Consider the following 20,381-nt stretch of genomic DNA (forward strand, 5'->3'; position numbering starts at 1 on the left):
TATATATATATACACATACACGTATCTCACATCTTATTTATCCATTTATCTACTAGTGGATACCTAGGTTGCTTCCATATTTTGGCTATTGCAAGTAATGCTGCAATGAACATAGGAGTGGATGTATCTTTTCCAATCAGTGTTTTTTTGTTTTTTTTTTTTTTTTTGTTTTTTTTTTTTTTGCTTTAGGTAAATACCCAGAAGTAGAATTGCTGGATTGTATACTATTTCTACTTTGAATTTTTGGAGAAACCTCTATACTATTTTCCACAGTGACTACACCAATTTACATTTTCACCAGCACTACACAATGGTTTTGTTTTCTCCACATCCTTATCAATGCTTGTTATTTCTTGTCTTTTTATAATTGTCACTCTCATTGGTGTGAGATGATATCTCATTGTGGGTTTGACTAGCATTTTTCTGATGATTAGTACTGTTGAGCATCTTTTCATGTGCCTATTGAACTTCCATATGTCTTTGGAAATATGTCTATTTAGATCCTCTGCCTATTTTTAATATTTTTTACATTTATTTATTTTGGAGAGACAGAGACAGAGAATGAGCAGGGGACGGGCAGAGAGAGAGAGAGGAAGACACAGAATCAGAAGCAGGCTCCAGGCTCTGAGCTGTCAGCACAGAGCCCGATGCAGGGCTTAAACTCACGAACCATGATATCATGACTTGAGCTGAAGTCGGATGCTCAACCTACTGGGCCACCCAGGCGCCCTATTTTTAATTGACTTCTTGGTGTGGGGCTGGGGATACTATTAATGAAACCACAAAGGTCATATGGTTAGTATATGTTAATCTATCATAGCAATGCTCTAAATAATATGGAATGAAATCTACAGCTCTGAAAGTTAAGGATTCTCAAGAATAATCTGGAAACCATATTTAATGTTCCCTTTCTAAATACCTTTTATATGTCCTTTGTCAGTTTGTGTTTCAGTAAGAGTGGATCTTGTTAGATCGTGATGGGAAATGCCTAGTTGTTATATTTTTCTTAGTTCTTATTCTTATTCTAGTAATCCTGAACTTTGGTTTTTGATTTGAATATTTTTCAGGTGGATGGTCTTAAAATGGTTGATGAGCCAATGGAAGAGGGAGAAGCAGATTCTTGCCAAGTAAGTACTCACATTAATTCATTAAGGTACATTTTTAAAATATAAGGAAAGAGAATAATGGGAAAAGAGAAAGTCTTCTGTCACTTAAATAAATTTATTCAGGTAAGTTAATAATAAGCAAATTCATTTATTAATAAAATAATAGCAGTTTAAAATATAAGACAGTTTTCTTGTTAGAAATTTTTATAACTGAAGCGGTTTTTTAAAAAAAGTATTTATTTATTTTGAGAGACAGAGAGAGAGCACAAGCTGGGGTATGGGCAGAGAGAGAAGGGAGAGAGAATCTCAAGCAGGTCCTGTGCTGACAGTGTGGAGCCCAGTGAGGAGCTTGATCTCATGAACTGTGAGATTATGACTTGAGCTGAAATCAAGTTAGACGCTTAACTGACTGAGCCACCCGGGGGGCCCCAGTGAAGTTTTTTTTAAACAACTTTATTGAGGTATAATTTACATGCCATGAAATTCACTCATTTTTAGTGTAATGAATGAAATTTTTACTTGCTAGCATATGAGTAAGTGTAGCACTAAAATACACAGTCTTCTACATTAAACTAAATCAGGTTATGCTCAACTTTTGGGTAGAAAGGAGATTTAATGTAGAAATATTTAACCTGAGATCATTTAAAATCCATTTCCTGGCATTGAAAAAGTTTTATAACTAAATTATTTCAGTAGTTTCTAGCTAGTTTTTTTTTAAGTTTATTCATTTATTTTGAGAGAGAGAGAGAGAGAGAGAGAGAGAGAGAATACAAGCGTGTGTGTGTGTGGGGAGAGAGAGAGAGAGAGAGAGAGAGAATCTTAAGCAGGTCCCACAATGTCAGTGCAGAGCCTGATGTGAGGCTTGAATTCATGAACTGCGAGATCATGACCTGAGCTGCAATCAAGAGTAGGATGCTTAACTGACTGTGCCACCCAGGTGACCTAGAAGTTTCTAACCAATTTTAAAGACCATTTAACTATTAGGCCATTCAATGTCAGGCCTATATACTAGACTCTCATTGTACAAGGTCTAGTTTTCTTTTTCTTTTTCCTAATGTTTATTTATTTTTGGAAGAAAGAGAAAGAGAGACAGAGCATGAGAGGGAGAGGGGCAGAGACAGAGAAGGAGATACCGAATCTGAAATAGGCTCCAGGCTCTGAGCCATAAGCACAGAGCCCAAAACAGGGCTTGAACTCAGGAACACTGCGATCATGACCTGAACCGAAGTTGGACGCACAACCAACTGAGCCAGCCAGGTGCCCCAAGGTCTAGTTTTATGGAAGAGTGTTCTTAAGTTTTCAAGAAGTGTCTAAGATGGAAATCCACATTTATTTTGTTATTTTATGATTATCATTTTAATTGATATTTTCATGGAATTATGGACTGTTTAAGCTGTAAGGAGCCTCAGAGATAATACTTTATAATAACCTCATTGTATATTTAGGTAAGTCTTTTGAGACTTGGAGAGGTTGTTATACTAGGTCATCAAGGTAACAATAGCAGAAACAAGACTTATGACCCAGTGTGCCTCATGCTAAGTCATCTGTGTATTGTGTAGACTCAAAGAAGTGGAAAATAAGGAAAGCTCCATACTTTTTTATTTAGTTATTGATAAAATCAACCTTGATGTCCTTTTTTTTCCTTGATACTAGTTTATAAGAGGATTTTTTTAGATAGGACCAGGAGAGATATTTAAATTGGGTTTCTCCAAGACTCTTATTTGAAATAGTCTATGTAAAAATTCACTGTCTCTTCAGGTTGTGATGATGTAACAATAATCTTACTTCTGCTTAATAAGAGGTAAAATGTTGTCATTATGGCTTTTGCACTTTACTTGATATTAGTAACATGTTAATTTTGAGTATAATTAAATGTAAGCTGCTATCAAAGTCATCTAAAGCTTTATTACAGGTCATGTGTACTAGGAGGCATAGTTGTAATTATGTTACTAGTTTATAAAACATAAAGTGTAAGAAAATACAAAAGGCAGTGGGGAAGGGTATATTTGAGTATTAATAAATTAACAAGGAAATGCCATGCCCCACACCACAGGAAGAAGACAAAAAAAAAAAAAAAACCCAAAACAACTGTGTGTGTGCATGTGTACATAAGTACATGTGTAGCCAACATAAAAATATAGATATATACATAGGGTTATTGTCAAATATTTGCCTTCCCAATTTTAATGAAAGATGAGTCAAGAATTACAGTTTTAATGGAAAAGCAGTAAAATATACAGTGATAGATGTTAATATGATCTAAATTAGACAGTCAACTTCAGTATCTAGAAAGGGAAATCTGAAGTATTGGAAAATAAGAGACCTAGAATCACTTCCAAGGATTTGATTTAGTTTATAGCCTGAGCTATTGGAACTTAAAACAAAGTACATTTGCTGTGCAATGGTTCAGGTACTCATTTTGTGTCAGTTAAATGATGTGGGTGATAAGAAACACTAAACATATAAATTTATATCTTTGTTTACTGGTTTAAAATATAGGATTTGAGGGGATGTAGTTGCCTATTCCAGTGTGATGCTGGCAGATGTGTGTTTTTTTGCAGCTGTCTCTTTTTTGTTTAATAATGGAATGTTGCAGAGATTGCTCTGTGATGCAGAGATTCTTTAAACAGTGTTCTTTAAATTTGAACTTAGGTATTGCTTATGTTGCCTGATGCTGTTTTGTGATTGACTGATTTAAACAACCGATCTACTTCATCTCACTTATCACAGCTTTAGACTTTCATGGTCATCTGATCTCTTTTCTTCAGTTAAAACAAGCAGAGTTAATTAAATTGCTTCCCAAACTTCCTGTATGTGTCCAGCATATTATTGACAAGACTAAATTATAGTTAGTATAATTTTAATATGTCTAGTTTAGTTAGAATTAATTTTTCCGTTTCTCAAGACAATGTTCACATTTGGTAAGTATTATGTAACAGCTCACTGATAAAAGATATTTGATACCATATTCATCATCTAGTCCCTTACTTCTCCCAACTGTGTCCAGGCTAGAAGAAAAAGGTGTTATAATTCTTCTTTAGTAGATTACTGACATGAATTAATTGTTTTATGTTGTCAAAATGAGTAGAGATGTCTTATATTTCCTAGTTTGTGATCCATTTATATTTACTTTTAAAGTTTGTGTGGAATGATTATTTTTCCTGAAATAAGATACATATTTTTAATGTTACCAATATTTTAGAAATTTCAAAAGAATATTCACTTAACACTTAGATTTTTTAGTTTATTCCATTAGTACATCAGCAGTATGTTTAATCTCCAAGCTGATATATATTTTTAATACCCAGAAATAAAAAGGTTACATTTAGCTGAAAATGTACATAAAAAATGATTTCCTGATATTTTGAAGCCCTACATTTCTAATTTTGAAAACCATTCTAGACATATGTCTGTCGTAAGAATCCTTTAAGAAATATTCTTTTACAAGTGTGTTTTACTTAAACTCAGGTATAGCCGTAAGTAGGAAGTGGATTTTTCCTTCCTTTAGTTCTCTTCCCATTCTAAAAATTTATCCTTGCTGTGCTTCAATGTTTTTCTTCCCTTGGAAAGTTGGTGCTTTTTATTCATTTAGTGTTTTTTAAAAATTTCAAACCCTTGTATTACAGGTATGCAAAACTCTTAGATAAACAATTATTGTTCAACTAAAAATTGATGGACAGCCAATATAAGGTAGAGTTGCATGCTAAACCACAAAGGATGCAAAGATAAATAGTATAAATAATTCAATGACTTCAATTTTTATAGACATTTTGTGGTTTTCAAAATTCTCTAACCCAGATATGAAATGGATAGGGCAGGTTTTATTCCAATTTTATAGATAAGGGAACTAAAGAGATAATTCTATAAAGTAGAATAAACCAAGCCAAGTGGGAACTAGTTTGCCATCCTTCTTTGGTTTTCAGTCATTCATACAAATTGATACTGTTTTCCTAACCTAAATATTTGGCAATTACTTTTCAATATGTACATCATTTGAAATGTTTTCTTCATCCTAGTGGCATTTTGACATGTACATTATTATTACTGTTAGCCTTCGTTCAAAGTATGCTGATACTTCACTTGGTTTTCAGTGACCCTGGATTATTCACCGCTTTCCCACAATAAAGAAAGAAGACCCGCATGAGAAAAATACATCAAGCCGCTTTCCCAAATCTCTGCATGTACATTTTAACAAATCCACAACTACATGCTTTTGGAATTTCCTGATGATCAAACTGGCCTATCTACTCCCAAATAAAACACATGTTTGGACAGGTGGATATGGCATTATTGAATAAAAACCCCAAATTTATGCTTTTAAAATCCCTCTTCTTTTTAAGTTTAAAAAATTTAATTCCAGTATAGTTAATATACAGTGTTATATTAGTTTCAAGTGTACAATATAGCGAGTCAACAATTCTATACATCATCCAGTGCTCATCATGACAATTATACTCCTTAATCTTTTTTTTTAAGTTTATTCATTATTGAGAGACTGAAGGAGACAGCATGAACATGGGAGGGACAGAGAGAGGGAGAGACACAGAATCCAGGGCAGGCTCTAAGCTCTGAGCTGTTAGTACAGAGCCTGACCTGGGGCTCAAACTCACGAGCTCTGAGATCATGACCTGAGCCTAAGTTGGACACTTAACTGACTGAACCACCCAGGTGCCCCATTATACTCCTTAATCTTCACCACCTGTTTCAACCATCCTCCCCCCCCCCCCCCACCTCGCTTCTGGTAACCATCAGTTTTTTCTTAATAGTTTAGCATCTGTTTTTTGGCTTCTCTCTCTCTCTCTGTCTCATTCTCTCTCTCTCTCTCTCTCTTTCCCCCATGCTCCTTTGTTTTGTTTATTAAATTCCACATATGAGTGAAATAATATGGTATTTGCCTTTTTCTAACTGACTTGCTTCACTTAGCATTATACTTCCTAAGTTCATCCCTTTTCTTTTGACCTCTTTTCTGGAGGTATCTATGCTTAGTTCCATAGTCCAAGGAAACTGTTGTAATAGAATTATATAGTATGAATTCCTAATAGATTGTCATCAACTTTTCTTTCTCATTAACAGATGATTTGAAATTGGTTTTCAAATGAATGGAGCAGTAGTGTACTTAGAAGTTCATTTTGAACTATATCAGTATATTTTTCCAGTGTTATAACATTGTTGACCCCTGAATTAAAAAGATGATCACAGATTATAGATATCAGAGCATACTATTTTGGTTGTGACTGAGCATTCATAATTTTTGTATTTATCAACAATTACTATGATATTCTAAAAAATCACCAATTTTTTTCATATGGTGTTGGAAAGAATAGTGGTTCCTATTTCAAAGTTATTAAATCTTAATTTCACAGTAGCAACTGTCTTTACACAGATCAACTATGATTAGGTACTTTGTATAAGTTTGCAAGGGCTGCCATAACTAAATACTACAGGCTAAGTAACTTAAACGACAAATTTATTTTATCACAATTATGGAGGCTAGAAGTTCAAGATCAAGGTGTTGGCAGAGCTGGTTTCTTCTGAGGCCACTCTCCTTGGTTTTTGAAAAATTTCAAACCCTTGGTTTATAGATGGCTGTCTTCGTGCTGTGCCTCATCCTTTATGTGTCTGTTTCCTAATCTCCTTTTCTTATGAGAATACCAGTAATATTGGATTAGGATTAGGTCCATCCTAATGACCTTATTTTACCTTAATTACCTTTTTAAAGGCCCTGTCTCCAAATAGTCATTCTGAGGTACTGGGGGTTAAGACTTTAGCACATGAGTTTTGAGGGGAAAAGATTTAGCCCATAATTTATAGTATACCCTTTTGTTTCATTAGGGAATGTGATATATAAGACAAAAAAATGTTATCCTCAAGTCTACATTTTATCCTGTATTCCCAATGTGTAGCACTGTACCTAATACATAGTGTATGTTCCTTAAATGTTGATTTATCTGAATGAGTGAATGATTAAAGAGAAAAGACTGTATAAATGGGAAGATTATGTAATATATCATGACTTCATTGTACCAGAATAGAGAACATTTTTTGAAGATGATTCATTCCTAAGAGAAAACAAATGGATTGCTGATAGGTACATCACTATCTTATTTCAGGCTAGATTGCTTCTAGTCTCAAGCTTTTGGAATAGTGCAGAAGCAGAAGAAAGAAAGTGAAGTAGTGGAAGGGAAAAGGGCTGCAGATGACACAAAAATGTTTTAATAGTAAACATCAATAAGTATAGCCTTGGGGAGGCTGAGACATGTTAAGCAATAGACAAGACTAGGGTGGGGAGTAGATGAAATAAGACTGATATTACAAATGATGACACAGAGCGTGTCATGATTTGACAATAAAAAGAGCTAGTACATACAAAATATAAAACACTTCTGTAATAAGTAGCTGTGGATGTATGTGTGTATTTGTGTATCTATATATACCCATATAAGTATATCTTAGAAACACCTAAATAACTTTTTTCAGTCCTGATCATGTATCAGAATCATCTGGGGAGGTTTTAGAAAATGCTAGGTCTCACCCTAGTTCTACTGGACCATAATCTCTGAGGGTGAGACTCAAACATGTGTATTAAATAAATATTGATGAAGAAGAGGAAGATGGCAGCGTAGGAGGAAGCTGGGCTCACCACATCCTGCTGACCAATTAGATTCCACCCACATCTGACTAAATAACCCAGAAAACTGCCAGAAGACTAGCAGAATGGACTCTGGAGCCAAGCATAGATGAGAGGCCCACGGAAAAGGGTAGGAAGGACTGAGAGGCGTTGCGCAGTACACGGACTGATGGGAAGGAGCCGGGGCAGTGGAGGGGCAGCCAGCCCACCTGGCAAGGTAGAGCCCCCGAGTCTGGCTTGCAAAAGTGGAGAGGCCAGACGGAGTGTGTTCTGACAGCCAGTGGGACTTCACATCTGGAATATTATAAGTCAATAGCTCTGCTCTGAGAGTGGGGGAGGCTAGAGTACAATGGGAGGGAGAGTTGTTGACCCCCAGAGGACAGAGCTCAGATTGGTGGAGAACAAAGGTGCTCACCAGCTCCCTCGCCCATCCTCCAGCCAAAATCCCAAAGGCAACCAGTTTCCGTCACTGAACTTGCTTGCACCACGCAAACACCCAACATTGTGCTTCTGTGGATCCATCCCTGTGACGGATCTGCCTCCCTCCCAGTGCCACAGGGCCTTCTGAAGTGGACCACCAAAGGCAAAAGGAGCTGAGTCTGCCCCTCCCACCCCTGTGCACCCTGCGGATCCACCCCCCGCCACCCCCCGGCTACTACACCGGATCCCATAGAAGCAGCACCACAAGCCTGGCAGTGTGCAAGTAGCCCAGACAAGGGCCACACCACTCCGCAGTGAGTCCTACCCCTTGGAGAGGGGAAGATAAGGTACACAGCAGTCTGACTGTGGCCCCAGTGGTGGGCTGGGGGTAGACATTGGGTCTGACTGTGTCCCCGCCCACCAATGCAAGTTACTCAAGACAGCACAGAGGAAGAGCCCTGCTGTTCTGCGCCACTCCAGGGTCTATCCAAAATGACGAAATGGAAGAATTCATCTCAGAAGAAACTCCAGGAAGTAGTGACAGCTAACGAACTGATCAAAAACGATTTAAGCAATGTAACAGAAAATGAATTTAAAATAATAGTCATAAAATTAATGGCTGGGCTTGAAAAAAGCATAGAGGACAACAGAGAATCTATTACTACAGAGATCAAGGGATTAAGAAGTAGTCAGGAGGAGCTAAAAAAAATGCTATAAATGAGGTGCAAAATAAAATGGAGGTGACCACAGCTCAGATTCAAGAGGTAGAGGAGAGTTAGGTGTTAGAAAATAAAATTATGAAAAAGAGGAAGCTGAGAAAAAGAGAGATAAAAGAATCTAGGAGTATGAGGGGAAAATTAGAGAACTAAGTCACACAATTAAACATAATAACATACGCATAATTGGGATTTCAGAAGAGGAAGAGAGAGGGAAAGAGCTGAAGGTGTACTTGAAGAAACCATAGCTGAGAACTTCCCTGATCTGGGGAAGGAAGAAGGCATTGAAATCCAAGAGACACAGCGAACTGCATTCAGACGTAACTTGAATTGATCTTCTGCACAACATATCATAGTGAAACTGGCAAAATACAAGGATAAAGAGAAAATTCTGAAAGCAGCTAGGGATAAACAGGCTCTAACATATAAAGGGAGACTGATAAGACTCCTGACGGATTTATCTACTGAAACTTGGCAGGCCAGAAAGGAATGGCAGGAAATATTCAATGTGATGAACAGAAAAAATATGCAGCCAAGAATCCTTTATCCAGCAAATCTGTCATTTAGAATAGAAGGAGAGATAAAGGTCTTCCCAAATAAACAAAAACTGAAGGAATTTGTCACCACTAAACCATCCCTACAAGAGATCCTAAGGGGGACCCTGTGAGACAAGGTACCAGAGACATCACTACAAGCATGAAAGCCACAGGCATCACAATGACTCTAAACCCATATCTTTCTATAATAACACTGAATGTAAATGGACTAAATGCTCCAACCAAAAGAAATAGGGTATCAGAATGGAAAAAACAAAACAAAACCATGACCCATCTATTTGCTGTCTACAAGAGACTAATTGTAGACCTTAGGACACTTTCAGATTGAAACTGAGGGGATGGAGAACTATCTATCATTCTACTGGAAGTCAAAAGAAAACTGGGGTAGCCATACTTATATCAGAAAAACTAGAGTTTCAATTAAAGGCCGCAACAAGAGATGAAGAAGGGCATTATATAATAATTACAGGGTCTATCCATCAGGAAGAGGTAACAATTATAAATGTCTATGCGCCAAATACGGGAGTCCCCAAATATATAAAACAATCACAAACATAAGCAATCTGGTTGATAAGAATGTGGTAATTGCAGGAGACTTTAATACTCCACTTACAACAATGGAGAGATCATCTAGACACAGGATCAATAAAGAAACAAGGGCCCTGAATGATACGTTGGATCAGATGGACTTGACAGATATATTTAGAACTCTGCATCCCAAAGCAACAAAATATACTTTCTTCTCGAGTGCACATGGAACATTCTCCAAGATAGATAACACACTGGGTCACAAAACAGCCCGTCATAAGTATACAAGAATTGAGATCATACCATGCATACTTTCAGACCACAATGCTATGAAGCTTGAAATCAACCACAGGAGGGGCGCCTGGGTGGCTCAGTGGGTTAAGCGTCCGACTTCGGCTCAGGTCATGATCTCCACAGTTCGTGAGTTCGAGCCCCGCTTTGGGCTCTGTGCTTACAGCTCAGAGCCTGGAGCCTGCTTCACATTTTGTGTCTCCCTCTCTCTCTGCCCCTTCCCTGCTCATGCTGTGTCTCTCTCTGTCTCAAAAAAAAAAATAAACATTAAAAAATTTAAAAAAAAATTAGAAAAAAGAAATCAACCACAAGAAAAAGCCTGGAAAACCTCCAAAAGCATGGGGGTTAACGAACACCCTACTAAAGAATGAGTGGGTCAACCAGGCAATTAGAGAAGAAATTTGAAAAATATATGGAAACAAATGAAAGTGAAAATACAACAATCCAAACGCTTTGGGATGCAGCAAAGGCAGTCCTGAGAGGAAAATACTTTGCAATCCAGGACTATCTCAAGAAACAAGAAAAATCCCAAATACAAAATCTAATAGCACACCCGAAGGAAATAGAAGCAGAACAGCAAAGAACCCCAAACCCAACAGAAGAAGAGAAATAATAAAGATTAGAGCAGAAATAAACAATATAGAATCAAAAAAAAAAAAATCTGTAGAGCAGATCAATGAAACCAAGAGTTGTTTTGTTTTGTTTTGTTTTTTTGAAAAAATAAACAAAATTGATAAACCTCTAGCCAGGCTTCTCAAAAAGAAAAGGAAGATGACCCAAATATATAAAATCATGAGTGAAAAAGGAATTATTACAACCAATCTCTCAGAGATACAAGCAATTATCAAGGAATACCATGAAAAATTATATGCCAACAAACGGGTCAACCTGGAAGAAATGGACAAATTCCTAAGCACCCACACACTTCGAAAACTCAAACAGGAAGAAATAGAAAATTTGAACAGACCCATAACCAGTGAAGAAATTGAATCAGTTGTCAAAATCTCCCAACAAATAGGAGTGCAGGACCAGATGGGAAGATGGCTTCCCAGGGGAATTCTACCAGCCATTTAAAGCAGAGATAATACCTATCCTTCTCAAGCTATCAAAAAATAGAAAGGGAAGGAAAACTTCCAGACTCATTCTATGAATCCAGCATTACTTTGATTCCTAAACCAGTCAGAGACCCAGTAAAAAAAAAAGACAACTGCAGGCCAAGATCCCTGATGAATATGGATGGAGAAATTCTCAATAAGATACTAGAAATCGAATTCAACAGCATATAAAAGGAATTATTCACCATGATCAAGTGGGATTCATTCCTGGGATGCAGGTATGGTTCAACATTCACAAATCAATCAATGTGATACATCACCTTAATAAAGAAAAAAGAAAAGAAAAAAGAAAAGAAAAGAACCATATGATCCTGTCAATTGATGCAGAAAAAATATTTGACAAAATTCAGCATCCTTTCTTAATAAATACCGTTGAGAATGTCGGGATAGAAGGAACGTACTTAAACATCATCAAAGCCATTTATGAAAAACCCACAGCTAATATCATCCTCAATGGGGAAAAACCGAGAGCTTTCCCCCTGAGATTCAGAACACGACAGGGATGTCGACTCTCACCTCTGTTGTTTAACATGGTGTTGGAAGTTCTAGCATCAGCAATCAGAAAACGAAAGGAAATCAAAGGCATCAAGATTGGCAAAGATGAAGTCAAGCTTTCACTTTTTGCAGATGACATGATATTATGCATGGAAAATCCGATAGATTCCAGCAAAAGCCTGCTAGAACTGACACATGAATTCAGCAAAGTCGCTGGATACAAAAATAATGTACAGAAATCAGTTGCATATTTACACACTAATAATGAAGCAAGGGAAATACAAATAAAGAAACTGATCCCATTCACAATTGCACCAAGAAGCATAACATTCCTAGGAATAAACCTAACCAAAGATGTAAAAGATCTGTATGCTGAAAACTATAGAAAGCTTATGAAGGAAATTGAAGAAGATATAAAGAAATAGAAAAACATTCCGTGCTCATGGATTGGAAGAATAAATATTGTTAAAATGTCAATACTACCCAAAACTATCTACACATTCAATGCAATCCCAATCACAATTGCACCAGCATTCTTCTCGAAGCTAGAACAAGCAATCCTAAAATTTGTATGGAACCACAAAGGTCCCGAATAGCCAAAGTAATTTTGGAGAGGAAGACCAAAGCAGGAGGCATCACAATCCCAGACTTTAGCCTCTACTACAAAGCTGTCATCATCAAGACAGCATGGTATTGCACAAAAACAGGCACATAGACCAATGGAATAGAATAGAAACCCCAGAACTAGACCCACAAACGTATGGCCAACTCATCTTTGACAAAGCAGGAAAGAATATCCAATAGAAAAAAGACAGTCTCTTTAACAAATGGTGCTGGGACAACTGGACATGCATAAGGTTGAAACTAGACCACTTTCTCACACCATTCACAAAAATAAACTCAAAATGGATAAAGGACCTGAATGTGAGACAGAAAACAATCAAAACCCTAGAGGGGAAAGCAGAAAAAGACCTCCCTGACCTCAGCCGTAGCAATCTCTTACTCGACACATCCCCAAAGGCAAGGGAATTAAAAGCAGAAATGAACTACTGGGACCTTATGAAGATCAAAAGCTTGTGCACAGCCAAGGAAACAACCAACAAAACTAAAAGGCAACCAACGGAATGGGAAAAGATATTTGCAAATGACATATCGGACAAAGGGCTAGTATCCAAAATCTATAAAGAGCTCACCAAACTCCACACCCAAAAAACAAATAACCCAGTGAAGAAATGGGCAGAAAGCATGAATAGACACTTCTCTAAAGAAGACATCCAGATGGCCAACAGGCACCTGAAAAGATGCTCAACGTCGCTCCTCATCAGGGAAATACAAATCAAAACCACACTCAGATATCACCTCATGCCAGTCAGAGTGGCCAAAATGAACAAATCAGGAGACTATAGATGCTGGCGAGGATGTGGAGAAACGGGAACCCTCTTGCACTGTTGGTGGGAATGCAAATTGGTGCAACCACTCTGGAAAGCAGTATGGAGGTTCCTCTGAAAATTAAAAATAGACCTACCCTATGACCCAGCAATAGCACTGCTAGGAATTGACCCAAGGGATACAGGAGTACTGATGCCTAGGGGCACTTGTACCCCAATGTTTATAGCAGCACTCTCAACAATAGCCAAATTATGGAAAGAGCCTAAATGTCCATCAACTGATGAATGGATAAAGAAATTGTGGTTTATATACGCAATGGAGTACTACGTGGCAATTAGAAAGATTGAAATATGGCCCTTTGTAGCAACGTGGATGGAACTGCAGAGTGTGATGCTAAGTGAAATAAGCCATACAGATAAAGACAGATATCATATGTTTTCACTGTTATGTGGATCCTGAGAAACTTAACAGAAATCCATGGGGGAGGGCAAGGAAAAAAAAAAGAAGTTAGAGTGGGAGAGAGCCAAAGCATAAGAGACTCTTAAAAACTGAGAACAAACTGAGGGTTGATGGGGTTGGGAGGGAGGGGAGGGTGGGTGATGGGTATTGAGGAGGGCACCTTTTGGGATGAGCACTGGGTGTTGCATGGAAACCAATTTGACAATAAATTTCATACTAAAAAAATGATAAAAAATTATTTTACTATTAATTTTTATTAGCAGCTAGGGCATCGTAAGCTACTGTCTACTTAAAGGCAAACTATCCATAATTTAGTAATATAATGCATAATAATTGTTTGCCTGGGGAGTTATATTTTTATTAGAGAAGACAGATGGCCAATTAGCAAGTTAATATCAGGATTTAGAAAAAAATACAGATTCTGGTGTCATTATGCTCTTCATTTGTATTGAGTACCACACAGTGTAATAAAACTACTGACCATGGGTAATCTGGAAAAAATGTTTATTTATATTCCTCACACTCTAAGGAAAAATGCATATTTAATTAAATTTAGAAATAAAGGCAGTTGTATTCAAAACGACATTATCCATTATCTAGAATGAATTTCCTGTTTGCCTATTTCCTTTAAGTATTAAAAAAAATAATTCTGGACACATATTTTTCTGTTTTTTTAAGTGGTATTTAAAAATAATTTTGAGGCTTCTTACTAGTTAATTTATCTTTAAAATCTTTCTTTTTACAAGTGAGAATAAGCTGATGGTTGCCAGAAGGGAGGGGAGCTAACGGATGGGCAAAATGGGTGAGGTGGAGTCAGAGATACAGGCTTTCAGTTACAGAATGAATAAGTCATGGGAATAAGATCTACAGCATAGGGAATATAGTCAATGGTACTATAATAGCTTTCTATGGTGACAGATGGTAGCTACACTTGTGGTAAACATAGGATATCATACAGAATAGTTGAATCCTACCTTGTATGCCTGAAACTAATGTAACATTTTGTGTCAAGTATACTGAAAAAATGTTTTTCTTCATGCCCTTGTTACGAAATTGGGTGGATTTCTTTGGATGTCTGCTCCCATACAATCAAACAAATATCGTGCTAAGCATTAGGAATGCAGAGATGAGTATGATTAATACCTGCATTCAGGCAGCTCATGGTCTAGTGGGAGAGAAAGACAAGGTGATGAGTTATTAGGACACAGTGTAACAATATTCTATGGTGACTATCCGCTGGGAAAAGTGGTCTTTTCTCATATAGTAGCATTTTCATGTTGGGAATTTTATGGGAATGCTGCCAAAAATTGAAAGACATATTACATTTTTAAGGGATGGGCATATGTGGACTTTAATTAGAAGAGGTATTCGACAGACTCTTTCATTTGGAAGGCATTCTTAGGGTTGGTGAAACTAACTAGAGTAGAGTATAGTTGTTTCCTTGGTGACAGTAATTAGAATAGAGTAGTTGCTTCCTAAATATGAAAATTTTAAAAAAACTAATGTCATCATGACCCATGTTTATAATGATGATTTTAAACAGGGCAGAAACTAAAGCGCTCAAGCATAAAACTGCTGTACTGTGTTCAATATGGAATTGAACTTGGTGCACCTGGATGGCTCAGTTTGTTAAGCATCTGACTTTGGCTCAGGTCATGATCTCATGGCTTGTGAATTCGAGCCATGCGTCGGGCTCTGTACTGACAGTTTGGAGCCTGGAGCCTTGTTCGGATTCTGTGTCTCCCTCTCTCTCTGCTCCTCCCCCCCCTCTTTATCTCAAAAATAAACATTAAAAAAGTAAAAAAAAAATCACAGACTTGTGGGGAAACCTTAAAGACCCTTTTAACATAACATGTTTGTCATGTGAGAATACTGAAATAAAGTGGTTTGTGATTTGGCCAAGGCTGCTTAGCTTATACATGGCAGAGCTAAGAGCAAAACTTAGTCTACTGACTCTTCTACCAGTATTCTTTCATGTGGATAGAAATTCCAGTAAGTGTTTTTATTATATTCTTTGAAGACTAGTAGTACATTCATAGTATGTGGTGAAAACTCAGTTAACCATAATTTAAATGTATACAATCTGATGATGTTGCTTTTGGTATACACATATTCTGTTGCAAAGGTGCATACAGATATGCCATACTTTAATCCAAAATGGTAGCTGCAAAGCATATGTATTTGCATTAAAAGGGTTTTTTTATTTTTTAAAAAAGAAACCCCTTCAAAAGGAAAACTCACTCTCATAGCTACTTAAGAGTCTGCTGAAATAATATTTTAATGTGTAACGAACATCCATGGACATACGTTCAGAGCTGATTCTTCATTTATGACTGAATACTCCTCCTACCTACCACTCTGGTGAATTAATGTTTGACTACCTGTGTTATTTTAGCTACCATGAAGTCTAGCTACTTGGGATTATGTTCGTGCCTGCTTTGGCCACAGCCACTATTTATTAATTAATTAAAGAATGAATTGAGATGATTCTTGCCATCTAGATAAGAATTAATATGGTATTATGGAAATCTACCAAGATTTCTAGACATGGTGATTAACTGGTCATGTGAACTTAAACTCTGTGGATCTCAGGTTTTTTTCCACTATATAGTCAGAATGTTAGATACTATTTCCCAGCTCTTGTTATTTTGTGATAGGTAATACATTTGACGTTTTTTCATCCTAGCTACTATGCTTCTCTAGGGACTAGAATTACACCTCATCTGAGTGTAATCTTCACAGCTGAATAGAGCAACAAAAAGCAGAACAACACTCCCTGGGTACCTTCTTATCTGCCTGACCAGGTGGTAGGAAATCTGGCATATAATTTATATACAAAATTTCAATAACAAATATGGCCTGGAAACATTTGTTTGGGATTTGCAGATTTTGTTTGCCTATAGCCAGTTTTTCATTTCAATAATATGGCTAGTTGGACATTTAAGTATTTATATATCACTGACTACTTAAAAGGCTACAGTGGAATTCTATTTCAAAGAACTTTGGAAGCTCACATATTTTGTCATGCCCTATAATGTACAAGGTTTTATCTATCTTTTTTTCTGCATCTACTTCATAAATCATACTCCAATGAGGGTCCTTTTATTGAGGAGACTCCATGCCCAACATGGGGCTTGAATAAACCCTGAGACTGAGAGTCACATGCTTTACCAATATTATGATTTGGATGCTCAACCAACTGAGCCAGCCAGGCACCACTCCAGTGAGTTAGTTATTGATGTTTTTCTTGTGTCACTACCTTGTTGGAAGGGAAAGCTGAAACAGGAAAAGCTGAAACATAGATTTTATGTGCTTATATTTACATGCAATTACTTAAGAGGGGTGGTGAAGATGGTGGTGTATCTCTATGTGTTAGAAAACAGGGAAATGAATATACCAGTAGTCCATAAAACTCTGTGTTATATTGAAGGAGTTGGATATTCAGTTAATTTCTGGTGAGATTTCTGATTCTTAATGGAGCTAATCTTAAGATGTTGCAGCTGGATTTGAGTATTTTTGGATTTCTTTTTACAGGATGAAGGAATTGTTAAAGAAATCCCTATTACTCATCATGTTAAGGAAGGGTATGAGAAAGCAGATCCTGCACAATTTGAGTTGCTCAAAGTTCTTGGTCAGGGATCCTTTGGAAAGGTAATAAATGTTTTATTCCACATTGTTTCCTCTTCTAAACATTTAGCAAATAAAAGGTACACATATAGAAAAATCTGAAAATATGCCATTTCTAAATTTGTCAAAGGATACACACAAAGGTAATTCTGTAATTTTACTGCTTTTATTTCTACTTTTAATTCCATTTCTTTATACTTCTCTATAATAATGAATGTTTTCCAGTACCTTTGGCTCACTGATTTCTTTTTTTCATGTATATTTATTTATTTTCAGAGAGAGAGAGAGAGAGAGAGCACTCACATGAGCAAGTTAAGGGCAGAGAGTGAGGGAGAGAGAGAATCCTACATAGTCTCCACATTTTCAGCACAGAGCCTGATGGTGGGGATCCATCTCATGAACAGCAAGGGCATAAACTGAGCCAAAATCAAGAATCAGATGCTTAGCTGACTGAGCCACCCAGGCACTCATCACTGATTTCTTTAGGACAAAATATAGCATGCTATTTATTACCTGTCTAAATTAAAGTATTTTTTTAAAAAAGTCTTCCTTGTTTCTCTGTTCATATGCTTGCATGATTACAGCTTTCTCTCTCCTGATGATTTTATTTATATTCTGTAGCTCTATCACAAAAGCCAGAATGTAGGTATCAATTCATATATGAATGCATGAATTCACCTATCATCTGTTAAAGTAGTATGTGTGAAGGACAAAAGGGAAGGATACTGGGTGACATGTGGATGATGTGAAACCCTACATTTAAGGAGCTTAAATTTCAAGAGAAAGAGAAAAAATTGAGAAACATTAATTCAGAAATTCATTATTAAAACTGTATATTAAGTGCTTAATGGCATATAATTTTTCGAGGGTGTAGGTCTGGTTCTTGACTTTGTACAGCTAATATCTAAGTCATGAAAGTTACTGCACACACACAGACACATAGCCTTTAGGAAAACAGAAACAACAATTGAAGGGGAGAAAGATAAGGAGAAACTACTAATTTGAGTGTGGCTGAGATTTAGTTTTAAAGGGGAAAAGCAGGGCAACTGAGCAGTGATTATTATGATCTAAATCATTATGATTTAAATCATTTTAAAAGAAAGATACACACCCACACACACATAATTTAAATTCAACTTTGTTAACATTCAGAGTAGTCTTGGCTTCAGGAGTAGAACCCAGTGATTCATCACTAACATATGACACCGAGTACTCATCCTGAAAAGTGCCCTTGTTAATGCCCATCACCCATTTAACCCAACCCCCACTCACATGCCCTCGAACATCTCTCAGTTTGTTCTTTGTAGTTTAGAGTCTCTTATGATTTGCCTCCCTCTCTGCTTTTTATTTTCCCTTTCCTTCCCCTATGTTCATCTGTTGAGTTTCTCAAATTCCACATATGAGTGACATCATCTGATGTCTGTCTTTCTCTGACAGGCTTATTTCACTTAGCATAATACCCTCTAGTTCCATCCACATAGTTGCAAATGGCAAGATTTCATTCTTCTCATTGCCAAGTAGTATTCCATTGTGTGTGTGTGTGTATGTGTGTGTGTGTGTGTGTGTGTGTGTGTGTGTGTGTACCAAATCTTTCTTAATCCAGTTATCAGTGGATGAACATTTTGGCTCTTTCCATAATTAGGCTATTGTTAATAGCACTGCTATAAATATTGGGGTGTATGTGCCCCTATGAATCAGCATTTTTGTATCCTTTGGATAAATTCCTAGTAGTCCAATAGCTGGGTTGAAGGGTAGTTCTATTTTTATTTTTTTTAATTAAAAAAGGAACCTCCATACTGTTTTCCAGAGTGGTTGCACCAGTTTGCATTCTCGCCAACAGTGCAAAAGAGTTCCTTTTCTCCACATCCTCGCCAACATCTGTTGTTTCCTGAGTTGTTAATTTTAGCCATTCTGACAGGTGTGAAGTGGTATCTCATTGTGGTTTTGATTTCTATTTCCCTTATGAGTGACATTGAGCCTTTCTTCATGTGTCTGTTAGACATCTGGATTAAAGTGTCTATTCATACCTTTTGCTGATTACTTCACTAGATTGTTTTTTGTGTGTTGAGTTTGGTAAATTCTTTACAGATTTTGAATACTAACCCTTTATCTGCTATGTCATTTGCAAATACCTTCTCCCATTCCATTAGTTGCCTTTTAGTTTTGTTGATTGTTTCCTTTGCTGTGCAGAAGGTTTTTATCTTGATGAGGTCCCAGTAGTTCATTTCTGTTGTTATTTCTCTTGCCTCTGAAGATATATCAAGTAAGAAGTTGCTATGGCCTAAGTCAAAGAGGCTGTTGCCTGTTTTCCACTCTAGGATTCTGATGGTTTCCAGTGTCACATTTAGGTTTTTCATGCATTTTGAATTTATTGAATCTGTGTTGTAAGAAAGTATCTATGTTCATTCTTCTGCATGTTGCTGTCCAGTTCTCCCAGCACCATTTGCTAGAAAATATCTTTTTTTTTTTCCGTTGGATAATCTTTCCTGTTTTGTCAAAGATTAGTTGGCCATATATTTGTGCTTCCATTCTGTATTCTCTATGCTATTCCATTGGTCTATGTGTTTCTTTTTGTGCCAATAGTATCCTGTCTTGATTATTACAGCTTTGCAATACAGGTTAAAGTCTGGATTTGTGATTCCTCCAACTTTGGTTTTCTTTTTTAAGATTACATTGGGTATTTGGGGTCCAGAATTATTTGTTCTAGTTCTGTGAAGAATGCTAGTGTTATTTTGATATGGATTGCATTGAATGTGTAGATTTCTTTAGGTAATATTGACATTGTAACAACATTTGTTCTTCCAATCCATGAGCATGGAATGTTTTTCCATTTCTTTGTGTCTTCAGTTTCTTTCATAAGCTTTCTATAGTTTTCAGCATACAGATATTTTACCTCTTTGGTTAGGTTTATTCATAGGTATCTTATAGTTTTTGGTGGAATTGTAAATGGGATTGATTCCTTGATTTCTTTTTCTGTTGCTTCATTATTGGTGTATAGAAATGCAACTGATTTCTGAACATTGATTTTATATGCTGTGACTTTGATCAAT

General features: G+C 36.7%; 1 protein-coding gene across 1 annotated transcript in view; it reads left to right on the forward strand.

Annotated features, from left to right (window-relative positions):
• Positions 1-1,068: 1,068 nt before the first annotated feature.
• RPS6KA6 (ribosomal protein S6 kinase A6) overlaps positions 1,069-20,381 on the forward strand; it is a 117,059-nt gene continuing 97,746 nt past the window's right edge. Inside the window, exons 1-2 of the mRNA XM_040467869.1 lie at positions 1,069-1,127; positions 17,239-17,355. Of these exons, the coding sequence (XP_040323803.1) occupies positions 1,083-1,127; positions 17,239-17,355 (162 nt within the window). The 5' untranslated portion in view covers positions 1,069-1,082. The remainder of the gene's footprint in view (positions 1,128-17,238; positions 17,356-20,381) is intronic.

Source organism: Herpailurus yagouaroundi, unplaced genomic scaffold (assembly GCF_014898765.1).
Source record: "Herpailurus yagouaroundi ecotype Mexico unplaced genomic scaffold, PumYag 67623, whole genome shotgun sequence".
NCBI classification, from domain to species: domain Eukaryota; kingdom Metazoa; phylum Chordata; class Mammalia; order Carnivora; family Felidae; genus Herpailurus; species Herpailurus yagouaroundi.